Raw genomic sequence first — 27388 nt, 5'->3', positions numbered from 1 at the left:
TCTACTACATGACACACTTTACACCCTGCGTTAGTTCAAGACACTTTGCAACACTTCACGACATTAATGACACAATATTTTGCAGGACTTAAAAGCATCAGTGGCATTTTATTGACACGTTACGACATCAATAACACTTTACGACACTCTGAGAGACTTCATACCACCTTACGACACTTTTCGACACCGTATGACAATATTGTATGTTGCTTGGACACTTTATAACTATTAGAGACAGTAAGACACTTTATGCCACTCTTTGACACTATGAGACTATGGGCCTTCTTACGACAATTTAGAGCACTGACACTTTAGTATAATTCATGGCACTTTAGGTTACTTAAGGCCACTGACACTTCATGACACTTTAGTACACTTTGACAACGTAGAACAATTCATGACGCTTTAGTACACTTTGGTAACTTAGGACAATTCATGACACTTCTGGCACTTCATAGCACTTTTTCATTGTACACGACACTTGTTAGACTTAAAGGCACTTTATGAGACCTACTGGCACTTAAAATACTTAATATAACATTTGGATATTACATGAATCAGTGTGACATAACGTGACACTTTATGGCACTCTAACACCTGATGCCACTTTACGACACTTTATACCACTCTTATGAAACGTATGGGTATTTTTGGCGCCCACGATTACTTTGTGACACTTATAAGTCTTCACGGCACAAACACTTAACACCACTTACAAAATTTCATAACATAAACACTTTACAACACTTATAAACACTTTACTTATGAACACGTTATGATACATGTGATTACTTTCGCTATATCCCTGAAATTTTTATGGCACTTAAAATCACTTTAGAAACTTAAGAACACTTTGAGACACATATAACTACTTATAAACACGACACTTATAAACACCTTGTGACGCTCGCAAACACTTCATGACACTTACAAACGCTTTACTACACTGTCGAACACTCTACGATACTTTGCAGTCCTCGTCAATTTCATTCTCTTCACCGGCTAATTGTTTATCTAGAAGCCTTCGTGTACGTCCTTACCGGCACTAAGGCAGAGACATCACTGACGTACACTGCGTTGTGACCATGACGTCATAAAAACGTTTTCTTTGTTAAATGTGATACAGATATAGAATATCGTAACAATTAATTTCCTTTTCACTATTATTATGCTTATATATAGTATGAAATATTGCACGATAGATTCTTTAAACAATTCAAAAATCAGGTGGGGCAGTACAGTATTATATTGAATAAAAGAGATAAAAAGAGTTCAAGAAATAGAAGATGGAGTGATACCACGGGTGAATATCATAGAAAATGCACTGTTAAAAAGGATAACTATTATAATTTATATATAATTTAAAAATGTCTGATAAAATAATAACAAATAAAGACATAACAGTAAAGGACTCACCGAAAATCGATGTATAACGGCGTTTACATGGTTTTGACAAAGGCTCTGTAGTGAAAGTTATATGACAGGCACTGAACTTAAGGCGGATTCAGCGGGGCATCCCCCTTTTCATCAGTAAACTTCAATACTTTTCCTTATTGCAGTATTGTACTCAGGCATTTTTGTATAGTATAAACTAATTAATATTGACCTCAGAATATCCCCTAATATCAAGTGCATATGGCTTCAAATGGCCTCAAAATGCCCATGATATTGGTCAGATTTAAAAAAAAAATCTGGGGAGGGAGAGGGCTTACAGCTACCCCCAGATGGATGGACTCGCTTTGCTGGCCAGGTTCCCACACCCAAAACTTCTTGGACCCTCCCCCTTTTGATATTTCAGGATCCACCCCTGGAACTCAAACATGGAATAGGACGAAATGACTGTCTTTGTGTTCCTAGTAGACGTCATCCTCTCGTGCCAACTCATCATAAAGCAGTATTGCTAAACTATCAATCTTAAAATGAAGGAAATCAAATAAAATACCTTCATAATTATTCTATATCATTTTTATTTTGCATTTGACCCTCCAAAAGGCCTAATTAACAATTTCGGTATTTTTCCGACGGGCCACCGGGACCGGTACAGTGACGTCACAGTCTACCGACAACGTCATCGAATTTCATTTTTTTATCGTCTAGCAGACGAATTTCCGTCAAACGGCAGCACGCAGCGTACGTCATGTCTTGTCAGCGGTCTCTGTTGACATTCTCATAAATCCGAAACCGCGAAACGAGACAGTTTCAAGACTTGAGCGAACCGGCCAAACCTCGTCCCAGTGATATATTTTGTCATGTTCGTAACCAAAACAAATGCATGAATAGCTTTTAGAAACAAATAAAATAAATTTAAAATTTTATTTATCCATGCTAACCTGTTCTGGGGTAAGACTTAACTTTACATCTTGGGTGACCAACGATTAATTGCCTGGTTTGTGTGTGTCTGGAGGTGCGGAGTTGCCGGTTAGGAATTTCGAAGTCGCCAGTCTATATTTAAAATAATTTCACAGCTTCACCCTTCAAGGGTTTTGTAACTGGTTGTGTGGCTTATACGTGGCGTGGACTGTACGTGTGTTAACCGTTACCTAGGTCATAATTAATTCCTCCTCATTCCCCTCATATAAATTAGAAAAAAATAATGTTAACATATGCTAATGGGTTTCACAATATCATTAACATTTCATTAGAAAGAAATTAATACGTAAGTGTAAGCCGATGGTGTTCCCGCGAGGTTCTGTTTATTGAATGTGTTTGTTTTCTAACCCGTGGAAGGTTGAGAGAATTTGTTGACGTACTTAAGTGTACTAAAATAATGACTTGTTTATACTGTAACTTGTTTTGTTTACGCTTACATTATAGTATACATATTGTCTTCACTTCTTTGTTTTCTTGATTTATGGAAAAAATTCTGAAACCCTTTAACAAAAAAGTACTTTGATTTTCCTTTACTTACGAGTATATTATGTATCTATTTATGTACCCACTGTAACGCAATTATCATCTCCACTACTTTATTTCATCTAATTATTCTTCTTTGTGGAAATAATCCGCAAAACCTTTAATAAGTTCGCGGAATAGTTGGAGAAATTATGTAGGTTCCTCCCATCAGTAGTATCCCGAATTGGGATTAGAAAGTCGTCCTTTTTCGTCAGTCATTGTTTGTTGTTTCTCTTCGTCTATTTTCATTATCACTGTTCTCTATGACCTATGACACACTCCGTATTTCTAAACCACTGTAGTTTAGAATTGAGTGAGAGAACGGGATGGAGAACATAAGATGATTGACAGCAACTTGATTGAAAATATGTAGATTTTTGAGCCAGAAGAAATATTCCAAAGAAGAGAAAAAAAGACGAAGTGAGATGAGAACATAATTAAACAGCAAAGGTACTTGATGTGAAGGTACCAAAAAAACCCCATGATATCTCTAGTCTGTTTTTATAATTATTAATGTGTTTAGACTGACGATACAACGATAGGAAGCCATAACAAAGAGAACGAGAGATAGATATAGAGAAAAGTAAGCGAATAATATTAGAATATGTAAATGGGTTTCACAATACTATTATGATCTCATTACAGTAAAATTAATAGGTAAGTGTAAGTCGATGGTATCCAAAGAGGTTCACGCTATTGAATATTAGACTAAAACCTTTTATTATGGTAGTGGAAATGCTATGAGATGTTTGTTAAAGTAGCCTATTTCAATGAGTAAATATTATGTTACTTTAGACAGATATAGCACCTCTATATACGTATTTATATTACCACTGTAGCCAATTTGTTTCTCAAGTTTTTTCGTATTCTTCTTTCAGTAAATTATCCACATAACTTAATGTCTTGGAATCTAGAAAAAAAAAGCATCTTTATAACCCACAACAAAACAGTATCTAGATTGTTTGTAAATCCTTAGTGTTTTTCTGTTCTTACGTCGCAGCCTAATTATTATCTTTAATTCTCCTTCCACTTGCTTTTGTGGAAATAATTATCAAAACTTGTAATAATTTCGTAAAATATAATGAGAGTAATTTCCATATGGTAATAATGTCATCAGGTTACCAGTACTTCTACTTACCTGAGTGTTGGCATAAGTACAGACTCAATCCTTCCCAGGTGGTGATAGCATCTTTATGGTGGTACTTGACGCTAGATGTGCATATAATTGTACCTGAATAACTACTTAACCTGGCTATAATACATATAACAAACGCATCAGCCTCTATCATTACCATCTCTAGCACGTCGTAGTAGTTACAAAGCTGTGTTATTGCTGTATAGCCTTGTTTACATTGTGATCCAGGTATTTGTCTATACTAACTGTGGCCCATTTATATTCTCTCAATCTTACTATTCACCTGATTTGTCTGCATTGTCTTTTACAACCTATTTATTCCTTATTCTCTTTCTCCATCTCTTCCTTTTTCTTTTATCTTGAATTTGAAGGATATTACATCACAGTTATCTATGCCCTATGACACTCCGTATTTCTAAACCACAATAGTTTAGAAATTACTGAAAGAACGGGCTAGGGACCACAAGATGATTGACGGTATTTTGTTGGAAGATAAGTTCACTTTTGAGCCAGAGGAAATATTCCAGCCGGGAGGAAAAGGAGGATGTTAGGTGAGAACAGGAGTTAATTAAAGACTGCAGGTATAACATGTGAAGGTGAGGAGGCAGAAGCTCTCTAATTGGTATTCATATTTATCAAGGAATTTTGGTACTGAGAGGAGGTGTAAAATATATTAGCATTCCATATAGCGCAAGGTAGAGTTAAGAGAGAGAGGGAGAGAGGGAGAGAAAGAGAGAGAGAGAAAGGGAAAAGAATTCTATTGAGATATGCAAATGGGTTTCACAATATCAATAACAATCGCATTACAATGAAAGTGATAACTGTAATTGTATGTCGAAGGTATCCAGAGAGGTTCATGTTTATTGAACACGGGACTAAAGTCTTTTATTACGGTCGTGTGATACTGAGAGAGAGCGTGAATATGTTGATGGTTTATAACTACACAACAACTTTTTATATGCCTACTTGTTCATTTTTACACTGTAGCCAGTATATTTTTTTGTTTTTTCTTCGTATTCTATTTTGGAATTTATCCGGGACAGATATTTTCAACATTTCGCGGAATATCTGAGGAAATTCTTTCGATGCTCTTCAACGAACGAATATATTTCGTGTTGTGTTTTTATGCACCAGCCTAATTACCATCTCATATTCTCCTTCTTCTTGTTTTTTGTGGAAATAATTCCCTAAAATTTTAAGAAATTCGCAGGTTAGTTGAGAAAATTCAGCTGGGTCCTCGCAGTAGCCGAGTGACTCTAGAATTCGAATCAGTGGCAGTACAAATTCAGATGTAAACAATAGATGGAGTAGTTTCCATAAGGTCTAAGTGCAGTACAGACTCGTTTTTTTTATTCAAGTATTCGTCAGTTGCGTTTCTCCAAGTCTTATTACATTGGGCTTTTAACTTCTAATAATTATTTACATATTTCTAACATTATTTTCAGTGTAATATCTATCTTCTGTTAGTTCATTGTCCCTCGTGTCATTACAAGAATTTCTAACCAATATTATCAACATCGAGGACCAGATTACCTTCACACTGCAGCTGGTGATTCTTCTTCCAGTTTCTCAGAGTTGAGTTGCCTATGGTCAAGATCAGATGATTTTTAATGAATTTTTGTCTAATTTATAAAAAGGATTATATGTCATTACCTCCATGGTGGCCCCATTACCGTCATATTTTTACTGTAAACTCAACCTACGATCCATCAGACCTAATTTACGTTTGATTGCTGTGTGATAATCATAGATGGATTATGTTGTCTAGACCACAGTAATTTAGAGCTGGCTGAGAGAACGGGTAAGGGAACATGAAGATGATTGACGGCATGTTGGTGAAAGAGATGCTAATTTTTTGAGCCAGAGGAAATAGTCCAGTGGTGTGTAAGAGAGGAATTAGGGAGGGAACAAAGTTAATTAAAGAGGAGAGGTATGTGATGTAAAGGTACAAAGACAGAGAGAGAGAGAGAGAGAGAGAGAGAGAGAGAGAGAGAGAGAGAGAGAGAGAGAGAGAGAGAGAGAGAGAGAATAAACACTAAAAAAACATGTTAATGGGCTTTACAAGTTCATCAACATCTCATTATAGTAAGTTAATGACATCCCACGAGGTTCACCTTATTGAAAGTGAATCCTTTTATTACAGCCTTAGTTGATGTATCCCTGTGAGCGAATATATTGTATACTGTATTATTACCTTGGACGTTACTGGCATTATAATTACATTTACTCATTCATCTGTATTCTAAAATCAGTTTATTTCATTAGTATTTATTCGTCTGTTTGTAAATGATCCATAAAATATTAAATAATGTACGAGAATACTTAAGGTAATTACAGTATATTGATGTCTTTGAATAAACTACTTTTTTTTTATTATAAGTTATATTTTTACGCTTCAACCTAATTACCACCGCCACTTCTCCTTCTCCATGGGCTTGTGGGAATAATCCTCAAACTTTAAATAAGTTCGTAGAATAGTTGAGGAAAATTTTTGCTGGTTCTTCCCTGGCGACCGAGTACCACCAAAATCCGTATCAGTCTGAAATTATAACAAGAATTTCAAGTACCATTATAAATTCTAATATAAACTACAGAGAGAGTTAATTCCATAAGGTAACAGTGTCATCAGAAAACTCAGTATAAGTATAAGTATAAGAATATTATGTTGGTATAAGTAGAGACTCAGTAACTCCCAGGTGGTGACATTATAAAGGTAGTTCTTGAGGCTAGATGTGAATATTAATGCACTAAAACACTACTAACATGATCAAACACACGTAACAATAGGGTCAGTCTCCTCCATCAATACCATCTCTAACACGTATAGTAGTTAGAAGAGCTAAGATTTATTACTGTGTCTCCAAAAGCCTTGTTTACATTGTGATCCAGGTTCGTACCTATACTTAACTACGGCTTAATTATCCTCTTCTTCTCCTTCTTCTTCTCATTCGTTCTTGTCATTTTTTTTATTATTTCTAAATATTCTCTTGATATATTTCTCTTAGAACTCCAATGATCCTCTTAGGTTAGGTTAGGTAAGGTTTGGTTAGGTTAGGTTAGGTTAGGTTAGGTTAGGTTCGGTTAGGTTAGGTTAGAACTGGCTGAAGGAGGACACATGATGAATGGCGGGAACTGGATGAAAGATTATGCTAATTTTTAAGCCAGATGAAAATTCCAGTCGGGGAAAAAAAAAAGATGAAGTCTGGTAAGAAAAAGTTGATTAAAGAACGGAGGCTTATCACACGATGGCATACACAATCAAAGAAGTATCTGGGGTCCGATGACTTTCAAAATGAACACTATGACTCCTGTTTTCTCGGTACAGTTGTCAAAATCCTTCGTCCGTTGTGTCATATTATTTCACACAAAATAGGAAAGATATGTTAACGAGACACTCTGTACTGTGTGTATATTCTGAGGATTCGCATGAGTCGAGAGAGGAGAGAGACAGACAGACAGACAGACAGACAGACAGATAAAAATAGAGTGAAGTACACCAACTCGCCAAGCTACTCTGAGCACAATAATATCCAGGAGTGTGTTGTGCTCAGAGCATTAAAAAAAAGCATTAGTTTTTGAGATGCAACACGACTCGGTTCAGAGGAGTAAAACAGACAGACAGACAGACAGACAGACAGACAGACAGTGAGATCCGTGGTACAATCTATTCTGTTATTCTCTTTCAGGAAGGATTGGAGGACGCACATCTCCCTGTTTCTGGTTAAGAGGCGAGACTAGGAGAAGTGAGGAGACGTCTCTTTCATCCATCATTATCTCCGCTTGTCCTCCTGCACAGGTGAGCTCTGAGCTATAATTGGCAGGTGTGGTCTAGATGGTAGGGATGAGGGGATGGGGGTTACAGCTGTGTGGGGGTGGGGAGGAGGCTTTTATTTGGAGAAAGGTTCATTAAAAGGATTTGTTGTTCGATGTGTGTGTGTGTGTGTGTGTGTGTGTATGTGTGTGTGTGTGTGTGTGTGTGTGTGTGTGTGTGTGTGTGTGTGTGTGTTTGTAGTTATATGCGTGTGTACCTGCGAGACAAGTCACCCACCTAGTTAATGTAAACCAGATGAGCAATCCATTACAATCCTTCAGTTCATAATTCACAAGAGGCTCACCAAGTCAACTCACCTAGCTCATGATACTCGGCACCTTAAGAACTGACTCTCTTAACAAAACCAAACTCTCTTTAACAATAACCTAATAATATTTTTCACCGCTATTATCATAATAGTCTGCCATAATTAATGTTTAGAGATTCTAATATTCACCAGGTAGAGACATAATTCAAATGAAGCAAATTATCTTTTTCGTAGTGATTAAAGACAGGTAAGCTCGTCTCTCAACTGGTTGGGGGGGGAACTGTTTGTGGTGTCTGTGTGTGTGTTTGTCGATCTGGTTTTGTGTGAATATATATTTGTGAATGTGTATGTTTAAAGTTATGTACCCATGTGTATATATTTACTTATCGGTATATATGTGTGTTTATGTGGGTTCATGTGTTTATATATGCAGCATATGTATGTGTGTGTATGTGTGTGTGTGTGTGTGTGTGTGTGTGTGTGTGTGTGTATGCGTGTTTTTAAGAATATAATAACCTAGTAGTTGTAATATTAGTAACAGCAGTTGTAGTAATAGTAGTAGTAGTAGTAGTAGTAGTAGTAGCAGTAATAATAATAATAATAATAATAATAATAATAATAATAATAATAATAATAATAATAATAATAATAATAATAATAATAATAATAATAATAATAATAATAATAATAATAATAATAATAATAATAATAATAATGAAGAGGATATAAGTCACTATACTTTTCAAACTTTTAAATCCTCTAGTTATCCTCACCTCTGATTGATGATAGTTTGCCTCAGATGTTGCAACTGACGATAACAAAGGGTAGGTTAGTTGGGTAGTGAGCTTCAGTGATGGTGTTGATGTAATTTATCCATTAATTTCTACGTCATCCACAGTAAAGGCTTCAGTCCAGGGATACCGAACCCTCGAACCATCCACTGTACAAACAGACGCATTGTAGAGTCAGTATTTGTGTAGGTCTTGATGTATTCTCTCTGTAAATGGGTAGTCGAGGGTGTGTACAGTACTGTGGTCAATAGGTGAAGTGATTGGTATGGTAGATTCTGGTCTGCTAAATTGGTGTGGATGAGGTCAAGATAGTTTTCACCGTAGTTAGGGAAGCTTACGGCTGTTCCTGGAGGTTCGTGGTATCAACATAGTTTATATCACCACAAAACATTAATTTATAACACGGGTACCTAACTTTGTGGGTGTCAAGAGCTTTTAATGAGGTGGTTAATGAGTATGTGTCTCAGGTAAGGGTGAAATACTACCCAGCAGATAATGGAAGCGACAATTAGTGTGTAAGATAACATGAACCCACGCTTCCATACCATCTGAAGCTTCAACATTATGTGTTTGTGTGTGTTTGTGAGAGAATCGTATTTTTGTTGTGTAGGTGTGAGGATATCCGCGTGTGGGCGAGGCACTGACGAACAGCCACTGAGGGACGGAGAGAAACAAAATATATATGATGAGACCTTGGATGGAAAATGAGGAGGTAAAATAAAAATCATAATGAGACGCGGCGGACGAGAAAACTTTCGTGGAAAATCTTAGATCTCCAGAGAGGATAAACCGCTGAGAGCTTGAGTAATAGCAAGCATAGAGTAAAAAGTAAAGAACATGTTTTAGAGTAAGGGTAAAGAACACGTGTTATAGTGAGGATATAAAACACGTGTTACAAAAACATGTAGACTAAGTTTTAAATTTAGACCAACACACTTAACCCGTTTTACAGCAAATATCAAGAAAGCACTTTGCAGCAACCACAGAGAGCACTTGTTTAACCAAGCATAGTTAATACGTTTTAAAATAATCCGAGAAAAACTTGTGTTACAGCAAAGATACAGAAATGAAATATGGAGAATCTATAAATCTGTTGGAAGGTTTGCCCCTCCTTCCTACCAGGCTGTCGGTACAAATGACAGTATGGACGGGCGGTACTAGAGGCTGGGGGAGACAGGCGGCTACACATCACAACTTTACTCTCAAACTTGTCATTTTGAGGTTCTCCCCCCCCCCCTAAAATACGAATATTAAAGATATATGTTTATGTCTTAGTTGTTACGTTTTGTTATAATGTTCTAAATTTGTGTTTTGTATTCGTGTTTACATTTCATGATATTAAAAAATCGTCAATTTATATTTTACTGTTAATATTCTGTGTTTATATTCTTTAATTTAAGGATTTGTAGTATTGTATGATAATTTTTTTGTGGTTTGTTCTGGAACTATTTCACAGTCTAGATCATGACGTACGTTCCTCTTGTCCTTTCCATTAAAGCTGCGACAGAACAGACCTGTTCAGAGTGTTTCTCTCCGCGTTACACTGACACCCTTCTGGAGTCACGCCTCATTGAACGCTCGACCAACTTTCTGCCTTCAGTGACGCTCTTTTATAGGACGAGAAATGACTCGTTTACGGACTTTACGCCAGGCGAATGTTCGCTCACCTTTCTTTATCTGCAATAACGCTCATTTATGATATGGGCAATAACATAATTTTTTTAAACCTGCAGCAGACGAATGTTCGACCTCTCGTGTTTTTCCTATGCAACGAGGACACGTATTGTAGGAGCTACAGAAGAGTAAACGGCGTCCCCAAATGAGAGACGAAGTGAGACATCAAATTGGAACTAAGAGAGGCACCAAACACTAAATAAGTCACCAAGAGTAGCGTCAAGCATCAATAGAAGCACCAAGTAAAACATCAGACACAAATAAAGGCAGCAGGCAGCATGTGAGGCACCAATAGAGGCAGCAGGCAGCATGTGAGGCACCAATAGAGGCAGCAGGCAGCATGTGAGGCACCAATAGAGGCGGCAGGCAGCATGTGAGGCACCAATAGAGGCGGCAGGCAGCATGAGGCACCAATAGAAGCAGCAGTCAGCGTGTGAGGCACCAATAGAGGCAGCAGGCAGCATGTGAGGCACCAATAAAGGCAGCAGGCAGCATGTGAGGCACCAATAGGGCAGCAGGCAGCATGTGAGGCAGAGACACCAATAGATGCAGCAGGCAGCTTGTGAGACACCAATAGATGCAGCAGGCAGCTTGTGAGGCACCAATAGAGGCAGCAGGCAGCATGTGAGGCACCAATAAAGGCAGCAGGCAGCATGTGAGGCACCAATAGAGGCGGCAGGCAGCATGTGAGGCACCAATAGAAGCAGCAGTCAGCATGTGAGGCACCAATAGAGGCAGCAGTCAGCGTGTGAGGCACCAATAGAGGCAGCAGGCAGCATGTGAGGCACCAATAGAGGCAGCAGGCAGCATGTGAGGCACTCTCCGAGAGGGCCATCACGGGAGTAGGGTGGCTCTCGGTAATAAACCTTTACGAGTCTCAGCGGTGACCTCTGGCCTGACCACCTCGGCTCTTCCACTACCACCGCTATTGCTTACCAGGTCATCTCTCTCTCTCTCTCTCTCTTTCTCTCTCTCAGGGATGTCTTATACATTAAAAATTCAGAATTTGATAAGTATGTTGAAAATTTTGCAAATATAATCTGCATAGTATCTGGTTGATAAAGTTGTGGATATTTTTAAGCAAATGATACGAAGCTTCGACAACAACAACAACAGGAGGAATTAAATTCGATCAAAGATTAAGTCTCGTTAAAGGTGGAAGAGGCTAGCGGGGGGTTTAAGCCGAAGACGAAGAACGACTAAAGTTAAAAGGAAGGTTAATAAACGCGATGGACGGAGGGTGAGATAACAACAACAATTACCAAGTCCTCTCGTCTCTTACTAATTACAGCTGTTAAAGACTTGTCGAGAGATAATTGAACGAGAAGACTGTAGGAGCCACCCCAAGCTGCAGGGAGTCACATTGTCCAAGGTTTCCACGTTATAGCTTGCTCTTCATTGATAACGTGTCTAAGAGGCTTAATTAGACCATGAAAAGGAGATAACGACCCATTGTGGCATTGAAATGGCGCTGAAACTTATCCTCTTATCTCCAGGCAGAGGAAAAACTAACGTACAAATGCTTGAGACTGAACACTAGACAGAACATAACGAAGCGACAAGACCCCTTGCAAATTCGACACCAAATTGTCCACTGTGCGTGTGCCTTACCCATTATTGGGCCAGACAAGTTGTCACACCTCGGCTGGGGACGGTGGGAACGCAACGGGCAAACCTTTGGCATTCTTTGGTCTGTTTTTGTTGTTGTTGTTGTTGTCGTTGACATTTTAAAAATAATAGGTTCGTCAAAATTAATACGAGCTATTTAAATTTTTTCCAACCCTTTAAAGACCAAAATAAAACACACACACACACACACACACACACACACACACACACACACACACACACACACACAACCTATGAATCAATGCCATATATCAAACCTGTGATTTATCTCTGTATGGTCAGAATGTAAACGCTGGAATTTACATTAAAACTGTTTTGTTTATTCATAAGCTGAAGGTGTCTTATAAGATTCCCTAAATATAGATTAACAGTTCAATAGGAGGAGAATTAGACTGTGAAAACATCTTAAACCCGAAAGGGACGACATATAAAACGGAGAATATATCATAAGACCTTGACAAAAGAATCATTGGATCGAATGGTTTAGTGATACAGGTCATAGGTACAAGTCATATTGTAGTATTTGTGGGGCACCCTAGTAATTTCTAACACTCACCTTGTGTCTTAAAGGTTACTTGTTCGCTCTTGGGGCAACTTTAGTCAACTGAGCTCTGAATGGGTACTTCACTTTATTGTTGGGGATGTGAAGGCGGTCAAGAGTCGGTACTGGTCGTCAGGTGTGATATACTCATCATCTTCTGTCTCACACCAGAGTGACTGTAGAGCTTTCTGGTATAGCGCTTCATAAGCTTCCAAACATCAGATGCTGTGGCAAATCTCAAACAAAAATGCAATTGCAAGAGCTTCAACTTAGCAGAGGAAAGTATTTGCAAGCGGTGAAATGTTGGTTTGCAAATACGTATGCACAACTTTCCAGGGAATGAACCGCTTGTTTCCGGAGGCTGGCTCCCAGGGACGGAAGATGTTCATTTGCATTTGTTGTGAAACGTTGGTGTTGCAAGGTGGTCGTGCAACGGTGCTCATACAATATCTTATAAAACGAAATTTATAATGGAACAGAATCTTCTTTATTTTCTGTTAAGCATTAACACACACACACACACACGCACACACATACATACACATTTCACAAATTTCACCAATTTACTGTAAAAACAAAGTTAAATAACAAAATGAATGTTTAACTAGGATTAGGTTAGGTTCTAACCTAACCAAATCCGAGTGAGAATTCATTTCGTTTGTGATTATTTTTATTTATAGTTATTTCGTGAAATGACTCACTTTGGTGTCATAGTCCCAGTTAGGTGAAAATTTTAACATAGGAGACATTGTGAGTCTGAGCAGAGGCTCACAAGTTGGTGATAGTTGGTGGTAGGAGAGTTGTGGAGGAGGTCTGCTGTACACGGTCCTAAGGATCAAGGTCCCACCTGTGAGGTAGGAGACCTGGACCTTACCTCATCACGTTGCTTCCCTGATACTCTGATGCGATCCATTTACCTAATTATATGTATACATTCCGTTAGCGTGCACCAGATTCTGTTTTTCCCCCTCTCTCTCATATATATATATATATATATATATATATATATATATATATATATATATATATATATATATATATATATATATATATATATATATATATATATATATATATATATATATATATACATATATAATAAAACTCTCCAGCTATTCTAAGTCTCCCTTTCCTTTTAAAAACCCTTCTATATCCTCCCCTTCACCTCACTCATACACAGTCTGGCCGCCTCTATTACCACTCAGCCCCACACACACCCTCGCTCCCTGCCACCATCCTGGCCCATAAGTATGGCTGTAAGTATAGCAGTAGCGGTGAGGAGGGGGAGAGGTGTAGACCTTTTACTCTCCCCATTCCTCTTTCTTCACCCAGACACTCTCCAGGCCCCCCTACCCCAAAAATTCTCACACTCTCACCTTCCGTGTACACAGTGCAGGTGTTGTTACTCTCACCCACTTATGACACCACTATTTCACACCAGGAGGGCTTCAGTTGCCTCTCTCGGTACAACTCAGTGCTGGACAAGGGTCTTTTCCCGGTTTTAAGAATTTTTTGTGGAATGTGTATATATTTTTCCCTCTCTCTTTGTTTTGATTTTCCTTGAAATTTATTTGGAATTTTATATTTTTTCAGAGATTTTATTTATTTTTATTTTAATTTATTGGAGAGTTTTCATTCCCGACGACCAGCCAAGGTCACTTGTGGCCCCTCGCGTCACACCAGGTGGCAGCCACAGTTGCCACTCTTGAGATAATTTTTCTACAAGGGGTAGGTCGTCACTCCCTGCTGGTATTGTTGGAGGAAAATTTTCAATGAATTTCCTTAAAAAAAATAAATAAATAAATAAAAATTATGAAATCTTAGGAATATATAAATTTTCTACAGAACGATAGGGAATTTTGTTTACAATTTTCCTTTCTATTTGTTGTACTTCATGTCATTTAATGTTGAAAATCAAATGACTTCGTATATATTCAACACATTCAGCTGAACTCTGAACCTTCACGTTATTCTGAAAAGAGAGAGAAAAAATTCCTCACTTCCTGCGACTCTAAATCCACTTTTTGTGTTCTTGGGAGAGGTAATGGAAGGGTCACCCAGAGGGGTGAAATACATGAAGCTCGTAAATGTTAATGTCTTGGGTTGGTCACTGCCGGAGGTCGAGCAAACTTACCGTAATGTTACTGTGATTAGACCAGCTGGGCCAGGTGGTGCTAAGATTAGCTGGACCAGGTGGTGCTAAGACCAGCTGGACCAGGTGGTGCTAAGACCAGCATGACCAGGTGGTATTAAGTCCAGCTGGACCAGGTGATGGTAAGACCAGCTGGACCAGGTAGTGTTCGTTTCAGCTGCACCCTCGCTCCCCCAGCTGGCCATAACCTAAAAATAAAATGTCACGCTGGAATATCTAAAAACACAGAGGGAAAAAAGTGAGCCGTTGGCCAGACACTTCACAAGTAAAATGAATGAATAATAAAAATGGCTAAAACTCTGGACTAAAATGATTTCATGAAGAGAGAAGAGATTTTCTACTTTTTTCTTTCCCCACAGTTACCATCTCTCCTGAAAAGTTCCTTTGTATTATATCCTCTGCTCTGTTTCGTGTTAGGTTCAACCATTTCGCCTTTTTTCTTTTAACTTGAGTTTTAAACGAATGAACGAAACAGCAGAAGAAAAATTACTACCTTACACACAATAATGTTGAACAAAATAAAAACAACAAAGAAAAAAGAACAGATCTTATGTTATTAAAAGTTGTGCAAACAAATTTTTATTCACAAAAAAAAAACACCGGACCAGGCTATTGAGAAAACTGCACAGGGTGTGTGTGTGTGTAGGAAAAATATAAATCTAAAATATAAATCTCATTACGAGCTCAGAGAGGGACATAACCCTCCCCCCTACCCCTCCCTCCAACACACACACACAGAGGAAGCAACAAAGATGGAAAGTTCAACTGAGTCCTGGTGGGAGAGAGTGCAGCTCATGAGACTTGGCAAACCGAGAAGTGTAAATATTTATTTTTTCATAAACAAAATACAAACAAAAGATAGTAGACTAATAATAATAACCATATGAATATTCCAATTGATATCAGTAGCAGTCACAATCAATAAAAAATAATAATAGCGATAATAATAATAATAATAATAATAATAATAATACAAGAAGAATGTCAATAATATCAGTACCAATATCAAAATCCATCAATAACAACTAAACAAACCTACACCTTAACATCATACAGGTGACAGTAGAGCGAGTCTGGCGTCACTGTGTTCCAAATATCACCTCAGTTTAATAATTCATTCTACGTGATCTTGTTATAATATGTACATGCGTTATCCCTTCACATGTTTGCATGAAGTCTCAAGTTCTTATGTGGAAAACTCTTAAAGGGAATTGGACGAACAGGACGAACGGGCAAACAGACGAATGGACGAAAAGACAAAGGGATAGAACAATAGCCTGAAATTAGCAACTGATAATTTTGATGACAATAACATAAATGAAGATTGTATTTATTATGAGGAATGTACAGTACAGCGAGGTGATGTGTGTGTGTGTGTGTGTGTGTGTGTGTGTGTGTTCAGGTGGATAATATTTACCTAACAAACACTCATTCAAAAATATCATATTTGAGTAAGTGTCGGGGTAGTAAGTGTTGAGGTAGGTAGGAAGTAAATGTTGGGCAGGCAGGCAGGCAACAACTGCTCGGGTCAAGCAGACAGAGAGAAAGGCAAGCAGATGGGCAGGCAAGCAGGCAAGCAGACAGGCAAGCAGACGGGTAGGCAGGCAGGCAGACGGGCAGGCAGGCAGACAGGCAAGCAGGCAAGCAGACAGGCAAGCAGGCAGACATGCAAGCAGGCAGGCAGAGAGGCAAGCAGTAAAGTGCTGGAGTCAAGCCTGGACACTCACACAGTACCACAAGAGTTGACAATATCTCCCTCAACATGACCCAGACACTCCACTGTGTTTGCTTCTCATTTTTTATAAGCCAAAGAATTTTCTGACCACACTGTAATATCCAGAGAGATTTATTTTGAACTCTTCTTGAAATTTAACGTTTCCCTGCAACTGTGTTGACTGAGTAACCTCTTATAAGAAGTAACATAATACACAAACGAAACTTCCTCATGTATACTAACTATTCTTTATCATTTAAAACCTATCTGGTGCTGGTAAAGAAAGCTCATTATTTAGACAGTCAGCGTACGAACACAACACGTATACAATGTAATGTTATCTGGCAAATCATTATCCTATGCAGGCTTTGAGTGTGGGATTAGTGGTCCTCAATATTAGTGGAACCTAATCCTGACTTACCGTAATGTTAATCAATAGGACTATGATCCATTGGGACTTGGGAATCATTGGGACATGGGACCATTAGGATTGTGGGAGGGAGGGATTATTTCACCAGCACTAAGGCACCTCCTGATGGCTCCTGCTTGGCTCAGATTAAGTGTTTAGTGGCGTGGTTGTTAATGGTCCATTCTGTCTTGATGGCTCTCTTGGTTAACGTGATGTGTTAATACCCTCACTGGATGGCCCTCTTGGTTGACGTGATGTGTTAATGCCCCCACTGGATGGCCCTCTTGGTGGACGTGATGTTCTAATGCCCCCACTGGATGGCCCTCTTGATTGACGCGATGTGTTAATGCCCCCACTGGATGGCCCTCTTGGTTAACGTGATGTGTTAATGCCTCCACTGGATGGCCCTCTTGGTTAACGTGATGTGTTAATGCCCCACTGGATGGCCCTCTTGGTTAACGTGATGTGTTAATGCCCCCACTGGATGACCCTCTTGGTGGACGTGATATGTCAATGCCCCCACTGGATGGCCCTCTTGGTTAACGTGATATGTTAATGCCCCCACTGGTTGGCCCTCTTGGTTAACGTGATGTGTTAATGCCCCCACTGGAGGGCGCTCTTGGTTAACGTGATTAATGCCCCCACTGGATGGCTCTACAGGTTAATATTAGATCACAATAGCTATCCTTCATGGCTCAACAACTTCCCGTAAAATCTTAATAGGCCTTCGTGGTGGCTCCGCTGGGTAATGCAAGGTTTTAATGGCTCTCCTTGATGGCTCTGGTGAACTCTCGTGTCTTCCTCGATAAATCTGAATAAATGGGTCAAGTTTGAGGCAGAGAGCAGTTTACATGTGATTATGCCGCTTCAACTTTCCCCATAAAGAAGGTGGAACATCCTACCTTGTGTGTCAACTGTATGTTACGACATGCTAGTTTAATCTCCACTAATAAAAACATACGAGGGGGGTGAAGCTGTGCCTCACCCTGTATTATTATTATTATAAGTATTATTATTATTATTATTATTATGAGTATTTTATTATTATTATTATTATTATTATTATTATTATTATTATTATTATTATTATTATTATTATTATTATTATTATTTTCGGTTTGTATTTATCATTTTTATTGCATATATCATTGTTGCTTGTGCTTCATATATTTATAAGAACTGTATGTATTGTAATGTGTTCCCTTAATGACCACATGCATCTCACTTTAACACTAACACGTATATACCTTCTATTTACAGGTGGATGGATCACGCACCAGCAAGAAGTTATAGAATATGAAGATGGAAGTTATGGACCCTACCCCATTAGCAGTACAGGATATGTTTTGATCTAAAAAAGAAAATAATATAAAAGTAAGGATGCAGACCTATTAGGAAAAGTAGAGACACTGAGGTTGAGACTCCGTTTGTGACATTTGATATTATGTCCTGATCTAAAGACTTGGAGGAGTTGATGTGATGTGATGATACTCGTTTAAGTACATGAAGGTCTGGGCTGAGACAGACGGGCGTGGTCGACTTCGCTTACATATGGTGACATCAGCAGTAAATTCAATAAGTAACTATGACGACGAAGAGGAGACCGGCGCCTGGGAGGTCACGTCTCCAGTCCTCTGTTGTGGGGCTTTTGCAGACGCTCTTGATATGGAGAACACTAGAGGTGTGCAGGGCTGCAGGAGACATCCTCCGTGCTGATTCTTATAACTCCTCCTGCTTGGAAGGTTGTACCTGTGGGGTTCTTAGATCCAACCATCTTCACGAGGAGCTGAACACTTTTGATTGCTCTTTTACGAACATGAAAACCTTCCCGGAAAAATTACCAAGTGACCTTCAGGTGCTAAGTGTTAAGGGCAACTCGATATATTACGTTTTGGACAACATTTCCCAGCTGACTGATCTTCGGGAGATTGATTTGTCTGGCAATAGAATTAAGTCCATCGGGAGAGGAGGCATGTTCCAGAATATGACACGACTCGTCTATCTTAATGTTGGTAAAAATACTATATCTACCATTTTCCATGACAACCTTGTGGGTCCCAAAGCTTTACAACACCTAGTCCTCTCCAACAATAAGATTAACTACATTGAGAACGAAGCTCTTCTGGACTTGACGAAGCTACAGGTGTTGGACCTTGAACAAAACTCCTTGGGATCACTGTATAAGGAGTGGTTCCACGGTCTGGGTAACCTGGTAGCTCTTAACCTCGCTCACAACCGGATACACAACATTCCACCCTCGGTTTTCAGAGTCCTGAGGTCCCTCGAGAGGATGTATTTAGCAGGTAATCGGATCTCGACTGTAAATCCGCTCGCCTTCTCAGGTCTGATCAGCCTGCAGGTCCTAACACTGGAAGACAACAAAATGGAGAGGATTCCTACTGCGGCGTTCCAGAGTCTGCCAGCGCTAGAGACTCTCACCCTAGACAAGAATCCCCTCATCAAGATCCAACCGTTAGATTTTTCACATCTCACTGTAGCTAAGATAAGTTTGTGCCAAATGCCCGACCTTAATATTATTGATTCGAAAGCATTTTACAATCTAATAAATGTATCTACTATACACATTAATAACAATAAAAAGTTAACGTATGTTCACCCTTCTGCATTTATGAGGGTGGACTCACTGAAGGAGCTACAGCTTCATAATAACAACTTAATGGGAATACAAAAAGAAATGGCTAAATATATGCCAGAGGGAGTAGAGCTTTCTTTACACGAAAACCCACTAAAGTGCGACTGTAACGTGAGATGGTTGAGGGAGTTGATAGCTCTTGGGGAAGATGCTAATATAACACTAGTTGAACCTGAACACTTAGTGTGCCACAGTCCACCCAGCTTTGCACACAAACTGCTGAAGAATGTTTTGCTCCCCAAGCTCCCTAGGCAATGTTCTCCTACGGTGCTAAACGTAACTCAGTCGGAGGCCATAGTGGGCAAAGTGGGTGAGCGGCAGGCACTGGAGTGTCGTGCCCTGGGCTCCCCGATTCCTCAGTTGGGTTGGATCGTACCAGACGGCTCCTTTTTGAACACCAGCTTGAACAAGATGGATCGAAGGTTTTTCCCTCCTGGTACTCTGGTGTACTATCACCTTAAGCCAAAAGACCGAGGGCGATATACATGTGTGGCCGAGAACACCATCAACAAAACGTTCAGTTCTATAACTCTCAACATCACTGGAATCGACATAAACCTCTTTCCTATTCACGTCTCGTCGCACTTGGTCACCCTTGTGTGGAACGGTACCGAACGTCGCGCATTTCCATCTTACAAGATCGTGTACACTGAGGTTGACGACAACGGCACCGAGGTAGGTGAGGTGCGGTCGAGCGTGGCCAGCCCCTTGTGGAAGAGCTTTACCGTCAGGCACCTCAAGCCCCTGTCTCATTACCGATTCTGTATCGGCAACGAGGACAATTCGAAGTATTGGCTACAGATTTCGTGCTGTCTTATCACCACTCAAGACATAGTGCAGAACATCTCCAGGATCTCCAACGTGGTGGTGGTGACCGTGACGGGAATCATGCTCATGATGACAGTATTGTGTCTCGTCTCCGTGGCCTCAAGAAAATACCGACAGATGTTTTACGAAACTCCCGACAAGGGCAGTGAAGGTTGTAGCATCCAGCTAGACAGCTTCTACCGCCCACTTCTGGGAGATTCGTGACGGTTAAAGAATGGCAACGGCTGCCACCCGATCCTGCTGCGTCGTCCCCCATGCTGTGCCCCAGACCCCTCCTCCCCTGGCCCACATACTCCCCCACCGCGCTCTCGCACCCACTCTAACGCCCACAATAGCCCAAGACATACGCCCACCCCTTCTACACGACCCAACATACTGGAGGACTGTTCCTGTGCACCGCAGAGGTCAGTCGATTAGTTTATACAGTATATTGTAGATCCACAATGTATATATTTGTGTGTATGTGTCTGTGTGTAAGCCACGAAGGAAAGATAACTGGATGTGGTGCTTGTATGTATTCGTGTACTATCAGACAGCTTTAGAAATGAGTGAACACAGAGCATTACCGGTAGTATATACTGTATGTGCTGAAGAAGTCAGTGAATGGTTGAACACCACCGATACTACATCTGTAATTTTAGTAAAGGTTGCCCTTAGACATAACAAGACAATCCGAATATTTTGGACTAGAATGGTCTAAAAATATTAACGTCGTTTACAAAGAGAGGAAACATTGACATCATAACCACGTAACATCAGTACAATACATGGTAAGATGAAGCCAACCTACCTACATCTTCTTGATCTGTATGAGTGAGAGCACACACCAACTTGTCTGGGCGATAGTGTCCACAGTAAGAAGGTAAACTTATATTTTTGTCAGGAGCACTTTGCGTAAACACTAGACTGAGGCTGGAAAGTTGACGGAGGTAAATGTTGAGCTATGAACTTTTATTTAGGCTTTAAAAAAATAATATTCAAGCCAGTTTATACCAAGAGAAGCATAAATATATATATATACAAGATATAACTAGATGAAAGAGGCAAAACAGGAAAAAGAATTTATGGAATCGTGTGAATTTGATGTTTAGTATCTACTGGAGCGAACTGCTAGACAATAAAAATGCTGAGGAATACAACACGAAAAATATTTACAGTATATGATTAAATGCTTGCACGCGTAAAATAAAATAAAGTAGGTTATGTAATGTTCCAATAATTAAGTTCATTTAATTCTGAATTCAAAATAAAATATTTTCGGAAATTTTTATCAAATTCATTTTAGGATCTATTTTCTATGCAGCAAATGATTACTTTTATTTTATGGGGAGGAAGAAGGTTTGGCATGTGATCTTGTTCTACCCCGTGAGGTCAAAGACAATGTAGGTAATAGAATGTGATGGAAAATATACTGGTTGTTAAAATGGGATGATGAAGCTTCGTGATCAACATTTGGATACGGACAAAAAAATTCAATGACATTTTCCATTACGGACTTGGTAATAGCAGTGTGTGTGTGTGTGTGTGTGTGTGTGTGTGTGTGTGTGTGTGTGTGTGTATGTGTGTCACGCTAATTTGGGATAATCGTCGATTGCCCCATTTTGTTTAGTTACTTCTACAGCTGTCTTGATAATATATGTAAACACTGAAACACCGTACCAGCTTTATGTTTTTATTTACCTCCTGGTTTACCACTGTATGTATATATATATATATATATATATATATATATATATATATATACATATATATATAATTTATGAGTGCCGGAACATAAATAATATACACTGCAGACTGAAGTTGTTCCTCTGCCAACTCAACTTCCTGGTACAAGTCCTGCAGGAATCCTGGAATTACCAACTGCTGCAAGTTTTCCCTGAGTGGTGGTTCGAGAGGAATACTGAGAAAAGTGTTATAAGATTTGTTGTCCTGAATTTTGAGTTAGTGTAGAACAACACAGCGTTGTGAGTTAAGGTACTGATCTGTGGAAGTCAGTTATTGAGTCATTCTGTAGATTGTGAGTGAGACGGGTAAAAATTATCTTATTTCATTCTTCCGCTATAATATCATTCCATTCCCACAACACCAATATAATTGAATCAATATACAGTACGAAATCTCCTGTCACCAACCACAAGAAACAATCATCTTTAAATGCCTAACATTTTGTTTGGTGTTACAGGACGAGCAGCCCCAAAGGTGGAGTGTCGCGTCTTCTCGAGTCTAGCTACGAGTCCCCCGACCTGCTGCCCTACACGGCCAACGTGGAGACCATGCCCATCATCCAGGAGACTCAGCTGTCTTCCGGATAGTTCTGTCTCTTCCACCACACTCTCACCACACTTATCTTTCCTCACAATTGCTACATGAAGCCACGAACGTTGGCACAGCTGTTATGTGGGGCCACGAATGTTGGCACAGCTGTTATGTGGGGGCCACGAACGTTGGCAAAGCTGTTATGTGGGGCCACGAACTTTGGCAAATCTGTTATTTGGGTCCATGAACGTTGGCACAACTGATATGTAAACCATGAACGTTGGCACAGCTGGTATGTTGGGCCATGAACGTTGGCACAACTGTTATGTGGGGCCACGAATGTTGCCACAGCTGTTATGTGGGGCCATGAAGTTGGCACAGCTGATATTTAAACCACGAACGTTGGCACAGCTATTATATGGGACAGCTGTCATTTGGGGACTATGAACAGTGTCATCGTCACGCCAGTATGAGAACCATAAACGTTGATAAAACTGTTATAATGAGGCCACAAATGTTACCATGGAGATACGTTTATCACTTAACGTCTTAAACGTTGTCGTCAAAACATAGTTATCCTATGGATGCCTCAAACGTTATCAAGGTGATCGCCATTAATTGGTCACCTTGAACGCTGTCATAAACATGGGAACACAGCTGTCAAGTGAAGGCTTCAAGCGTTTACACAGCCTCTGAGACACACTTGTCAAGTTAACGACTCAAATAGAAAAGAGTTTTGGTATCCAATCTCTTCCACGTGTATCAGAAACTTTTTGAAGCATACAAGGCGATTTTTTTCACGCTCTATAATAAAGTATTTAAACAAAGTTATCCAGAATCTGCTTATATGACAAAGTAATAATAATATTAATGTTAATGATGATGGTTCTGATAATGAATATCCACTATACTTAATATACTGTAACACATACACGATTTTAAGGGTTGATGCTCTAAGCCGTGAGAATCTTAGGAAGGTCTACGAATATACAGATGAACTATAAGTTGATTTTTTTTTTAGAAGAACTGAAGAAGGAATGAATGATTTATAAGAGAGTTACAGAGGTAACTGGACTGTCCTATTAAACACCAGTCAGGATTAAAATCTAGTGTCTTTAGTAACACAATGAGAAGTTAAATGAGAAGAAAATAATGATGATTCCTGCTTTTATGTGACAGAGCTTCTTGTAAAAGTTGAACTCTAATTAGCCCCTTGAGTACAATGGCTTAAACTTTTGAGTATGATGACTTAACCCCCTTGAGTACAATGGCTTAAACTTTTGAGTATGATGACTTAACCCCCTTGAGTACAATGGCTTAAATTTTTGAGTATGATGACTTAACTTCTTGAGTAAAATTACTTAACTTCATCAGTACTATGACTTGAGCCTCTTGAGAAGAATGACTTAATCTCCTAAGTACGTTATCTCAGCTCTTTGGTTACATTTAAATCCTCACTTGATAACAATGATCTTGTACTCAGGGGGTTTAGTCACTGTACTCAAAGTCAGGTTTAATAGCAAAATATATGACACTTTACGAACTAATTTCTCCAACTAGACTGACTGCTAACAGATGTCTCCTAAAGGTAAAACAGGCAGCCAAGATGTGAGGAAATGGTGAGATCCACTCAACCATTTCTCTCTCACTTCAGCCATACAGACTACGCCACTACGCATTGTGATGTTGTTTCTGAAATAAGAATCTTCGTAAATTCTTAACTAGATAAAATACAAAAAATACAACCATCTGTTTAATAAGAACTAAAGGTGATACAACATTATAACAAGAAACTAATGGATTTTTAAATTAGAATTAAAAAATTTCACTAAAAAAATCTAATGAAAGATAACACCATAAGACTCTAAACGAAAAAGAAAATATTATTGTTATATTTTCAAGTAAACAAAAGAAATGCGACTAAAGTTTCGAGGAAGGAGAAAGTTGCAGTCTGAAAGTTGTTGACAGGAAGTAGTAACGTCAGGAAACGAGATGGACACACGGTCATTAGTGTTAATGTTAAAGGTAAGTATTGAGGTAAATGTATCATGTATGCCGGTTTACACACACACACAGACACACACACACACACACACACACACACTACCAGAATTAACACATAACGCAGTATCGACTTTCCTTAACCCAAAGATAGAAGCTTATATCATGTAGGCGTAAAACTAATCATCTTTGACTGCTCTTAACCTGACACTGGCCTACAGGTGTGTGTGTGTGTGTGTGTGTGTGTGTGTGTGTGTATCATGGACATTCACATTAAAGGACAAGAGCAGATAGACGACAGTACGAAAGTAAACAGATCAACTTGAGGACAGACCAGGGGAACATGACCAGGAATGAAACACTGAAACAAGAAATGAAATTACTATGTTTGACAGAAATAAAACAAAAGACAAACGGCTGAGATGATTGAATGACGTCAGTAGTGTACAAGACAAACACCAAAGAATAACAAATGACTACAGTACATCAGAGGGAACAATAAGAAGATGAAGGGTGAGGTGAGGACTTCAAGGTTGACAATGATCTACCTGAGGGGTGATATATGATTAATATCACACATATAGGCAAAGTAAACGCATATGTATTACATTAGAGGACACGAAAGACTTATAAACAAGCATAAATACGAGTTATATCCTGACTGTTTTGTTTTTACTTGTCTCGACATATAGTTTGAGGAAGCAGACTCGCCCGGATATTTTTTTATGGGAGGGGAGGGAACGTCTTTTGATGGCCTCCGTATATGGCTGATTTAAAGCAGAGGAATGTGGGCATCACTTCTGCCATGTCTCGGTTATCTTCATCAAGTACTGGTTGACCAAAGGGGTTGTTAAACAGCTCCGGGACAGGCGTAACTTTATTCCTAGTATATTCTTTGAGTTGGGACTTGATTTTTTCCACACTATTATCCAAACTGTCTACAGGATGATCATGAGGCGTAGCACTGGTAACACTATATCACTGTTATGGTATTTCTTCTATATTCTCCCTTCTTTTCCTGTTGACATAATAACGATGTCCTGTAAAGAATAATGATTGGCCACTCGCTATGTGGTTATGATCTACATAATTGGTTATTTTGGAATAAATTTTACATTCACTTAGCCCTCTAAGGTACAGACAGATGTTTCAAATAGCCTACGAAGGTATAGACAGGCCAGATCTCACTGATGACTGACTGACAATTAGCCAACTTAATTCAGTACGTCAGGTCAAGTCACGTTGTTGAGGACAAGGTCAACTTTCAATGGTCATTAACTCACAGCAGACAGTCTGGGAGAAGACGAAATTGGGGGTAGACGAAGTGGCCATTAACCACCCAAAAAGCTGCTTGGGCAAACGTTCATGTGGTGCAGCTATCATAAACGTCCAGCTGTAAGACAAGGAGGAACATCAGACACTGTTGATTACTGGCGCGAAATTTTCCTGGAGCGGCAGCGACGGTGATGCTTTTGATGTAATTGGTAACCTATGAAGTACTACATAGACAATAGGTAACAGTAATAGGATAATGACATCTGATTGACTCACCAAATAATGTAAATTAATCCATCCATTTTTATTTTTCACTTTATTTTTTTCGAAATCACCGTCTAAATCCATATTTCTGCATCAGGTACTTAAATAGACTGTCTAATCACAGCTCTATATTGCCTCTCCTCTTCATATTTTTCAAAGAGGTCACCAGGTACTGTAGCTGCTATGACTGATGTTGGTTACCAGTACCAATCCTGTGTCTATAGTACCATACCTGTTGTCTATGTAAAGTAGTAATCAACAGGTCACCAGCATAACCACGTGTTTATTATATGTCATCTTGTTATGATTGAAGAAGTAACTCGTGGAGAGAGACCTTACTGTGTTGTATCAAGCTGGTAGGATTTGACTGCTTAAAGCATAGTTAATGTGTATATATTATTCAACAAAATAAAGAATAAATTTCAATCTTTTTTTGACGATGTATTCTCTAAATGGCATTCTCTGTATGGAGTGAAAAGTTGGTGTGCTTAAGGTAAATATACAAATGGGTGAAATTGATCAGTAAACAGAAACATGGCGAGCACTCCTAAGGTGAAGCTGCTTTATAATACCGGAGTGACTCTGTTTTTAATATAATACTTTATATATTGAATTTGATAAGGACTCAGAGTATTCCTCATTGGCTGCTGTAGATAGCTTGAAATTCATAAAAATTTAGTTTTCTTAATTAGATGTTAGACAGAAATATAAAAATAGGGAGATTCGATAATCCCTGGGTGTTTATGAACAGTATGTACCTATTATATTCAGTGTCTTCACCGATATTTATTCATTTCATATTGAAATTCTGTGTAACATAAGGGAATCACTTTTACATATTTCCCTCTCCCCCGAAGCTCATCATCACCTCTCCATGTGTGTGACCTTGCCAACAGCTGGTGATGGAGAGTCTCTGGTACCCAAATCACGACAAGAAACACAAGAATGTAAGTCAGTTGCAAGTGGACCTCAGTCATAATATTACTTAAACCCTAATTAATCTCAAACCTAACCTAACTTAACCTAACCTAACTTAACCTAACCTAACTTAACCTAACCATTAAGATTTATAACCATTTTCATTGGGCCCCATTA

At 39.0% G+C, this 27388-nt stretch overlaps 1 protein-coding gene across 4 annotated transcripts in view; it reads left to right on the top strand.

Annotated features, from left to right (window-relative positions):
- LOC121874864 (leucine-rich repeat neuronal protein 1-like) overlaps positions 1 to 27388 on the top strand; it is a 95411-nt gene that overhangs the window by 67711 nt on the left and 312 nt on the right. For 2 of the 4 annotated variants that reach the window (XM_042379156.1, XM_042379155.1), the window contains exons 2-4: positions 7714 to 7823; positions 18277 to 20901; positions 22680 to 26719. In XM_042379156.1, coding sequence (XP_042235090.1) covers positions 18602 to 20701 — 2100 coding nt within the window. In that variant the 5' untranslated portion in view covers positions 7714 to 7823; positions 18277 to 18601 and the 3' untranslated portion in view covers positions 20702 to 20901; positions 22680 to 26719. Of the gene's footprint in view, positions 1 to 7713; positions 7824 to 18276; positions 20902 to 22679; positions 26720 to 27388 lie in introns of those variants that run through there. The other 2 variants (XM_042379157.1, XM_042379158.1) reach the window with 2 other exon arrangements.

The sequence above is a fragment of the Homarus americanus genome, unplaced genomic scaffold (genome assembly GCF_018991925.1).
Source record: "Homarus americanus isolate GMGI-L3 unplaced genomic scaffold, GMGI_Hamer_2.0 scaffold56009, whole genome shotgun sequence".
Lineage (NCBI taxonomy): Eukaryota > Metazoa > Arthropoda > Malacostraca > Decapoda > Nephropidae > Homarus > Homarus americanus.
This window is presented reverse-complemented; position numbering and strand designations above follow the sequence as displayed.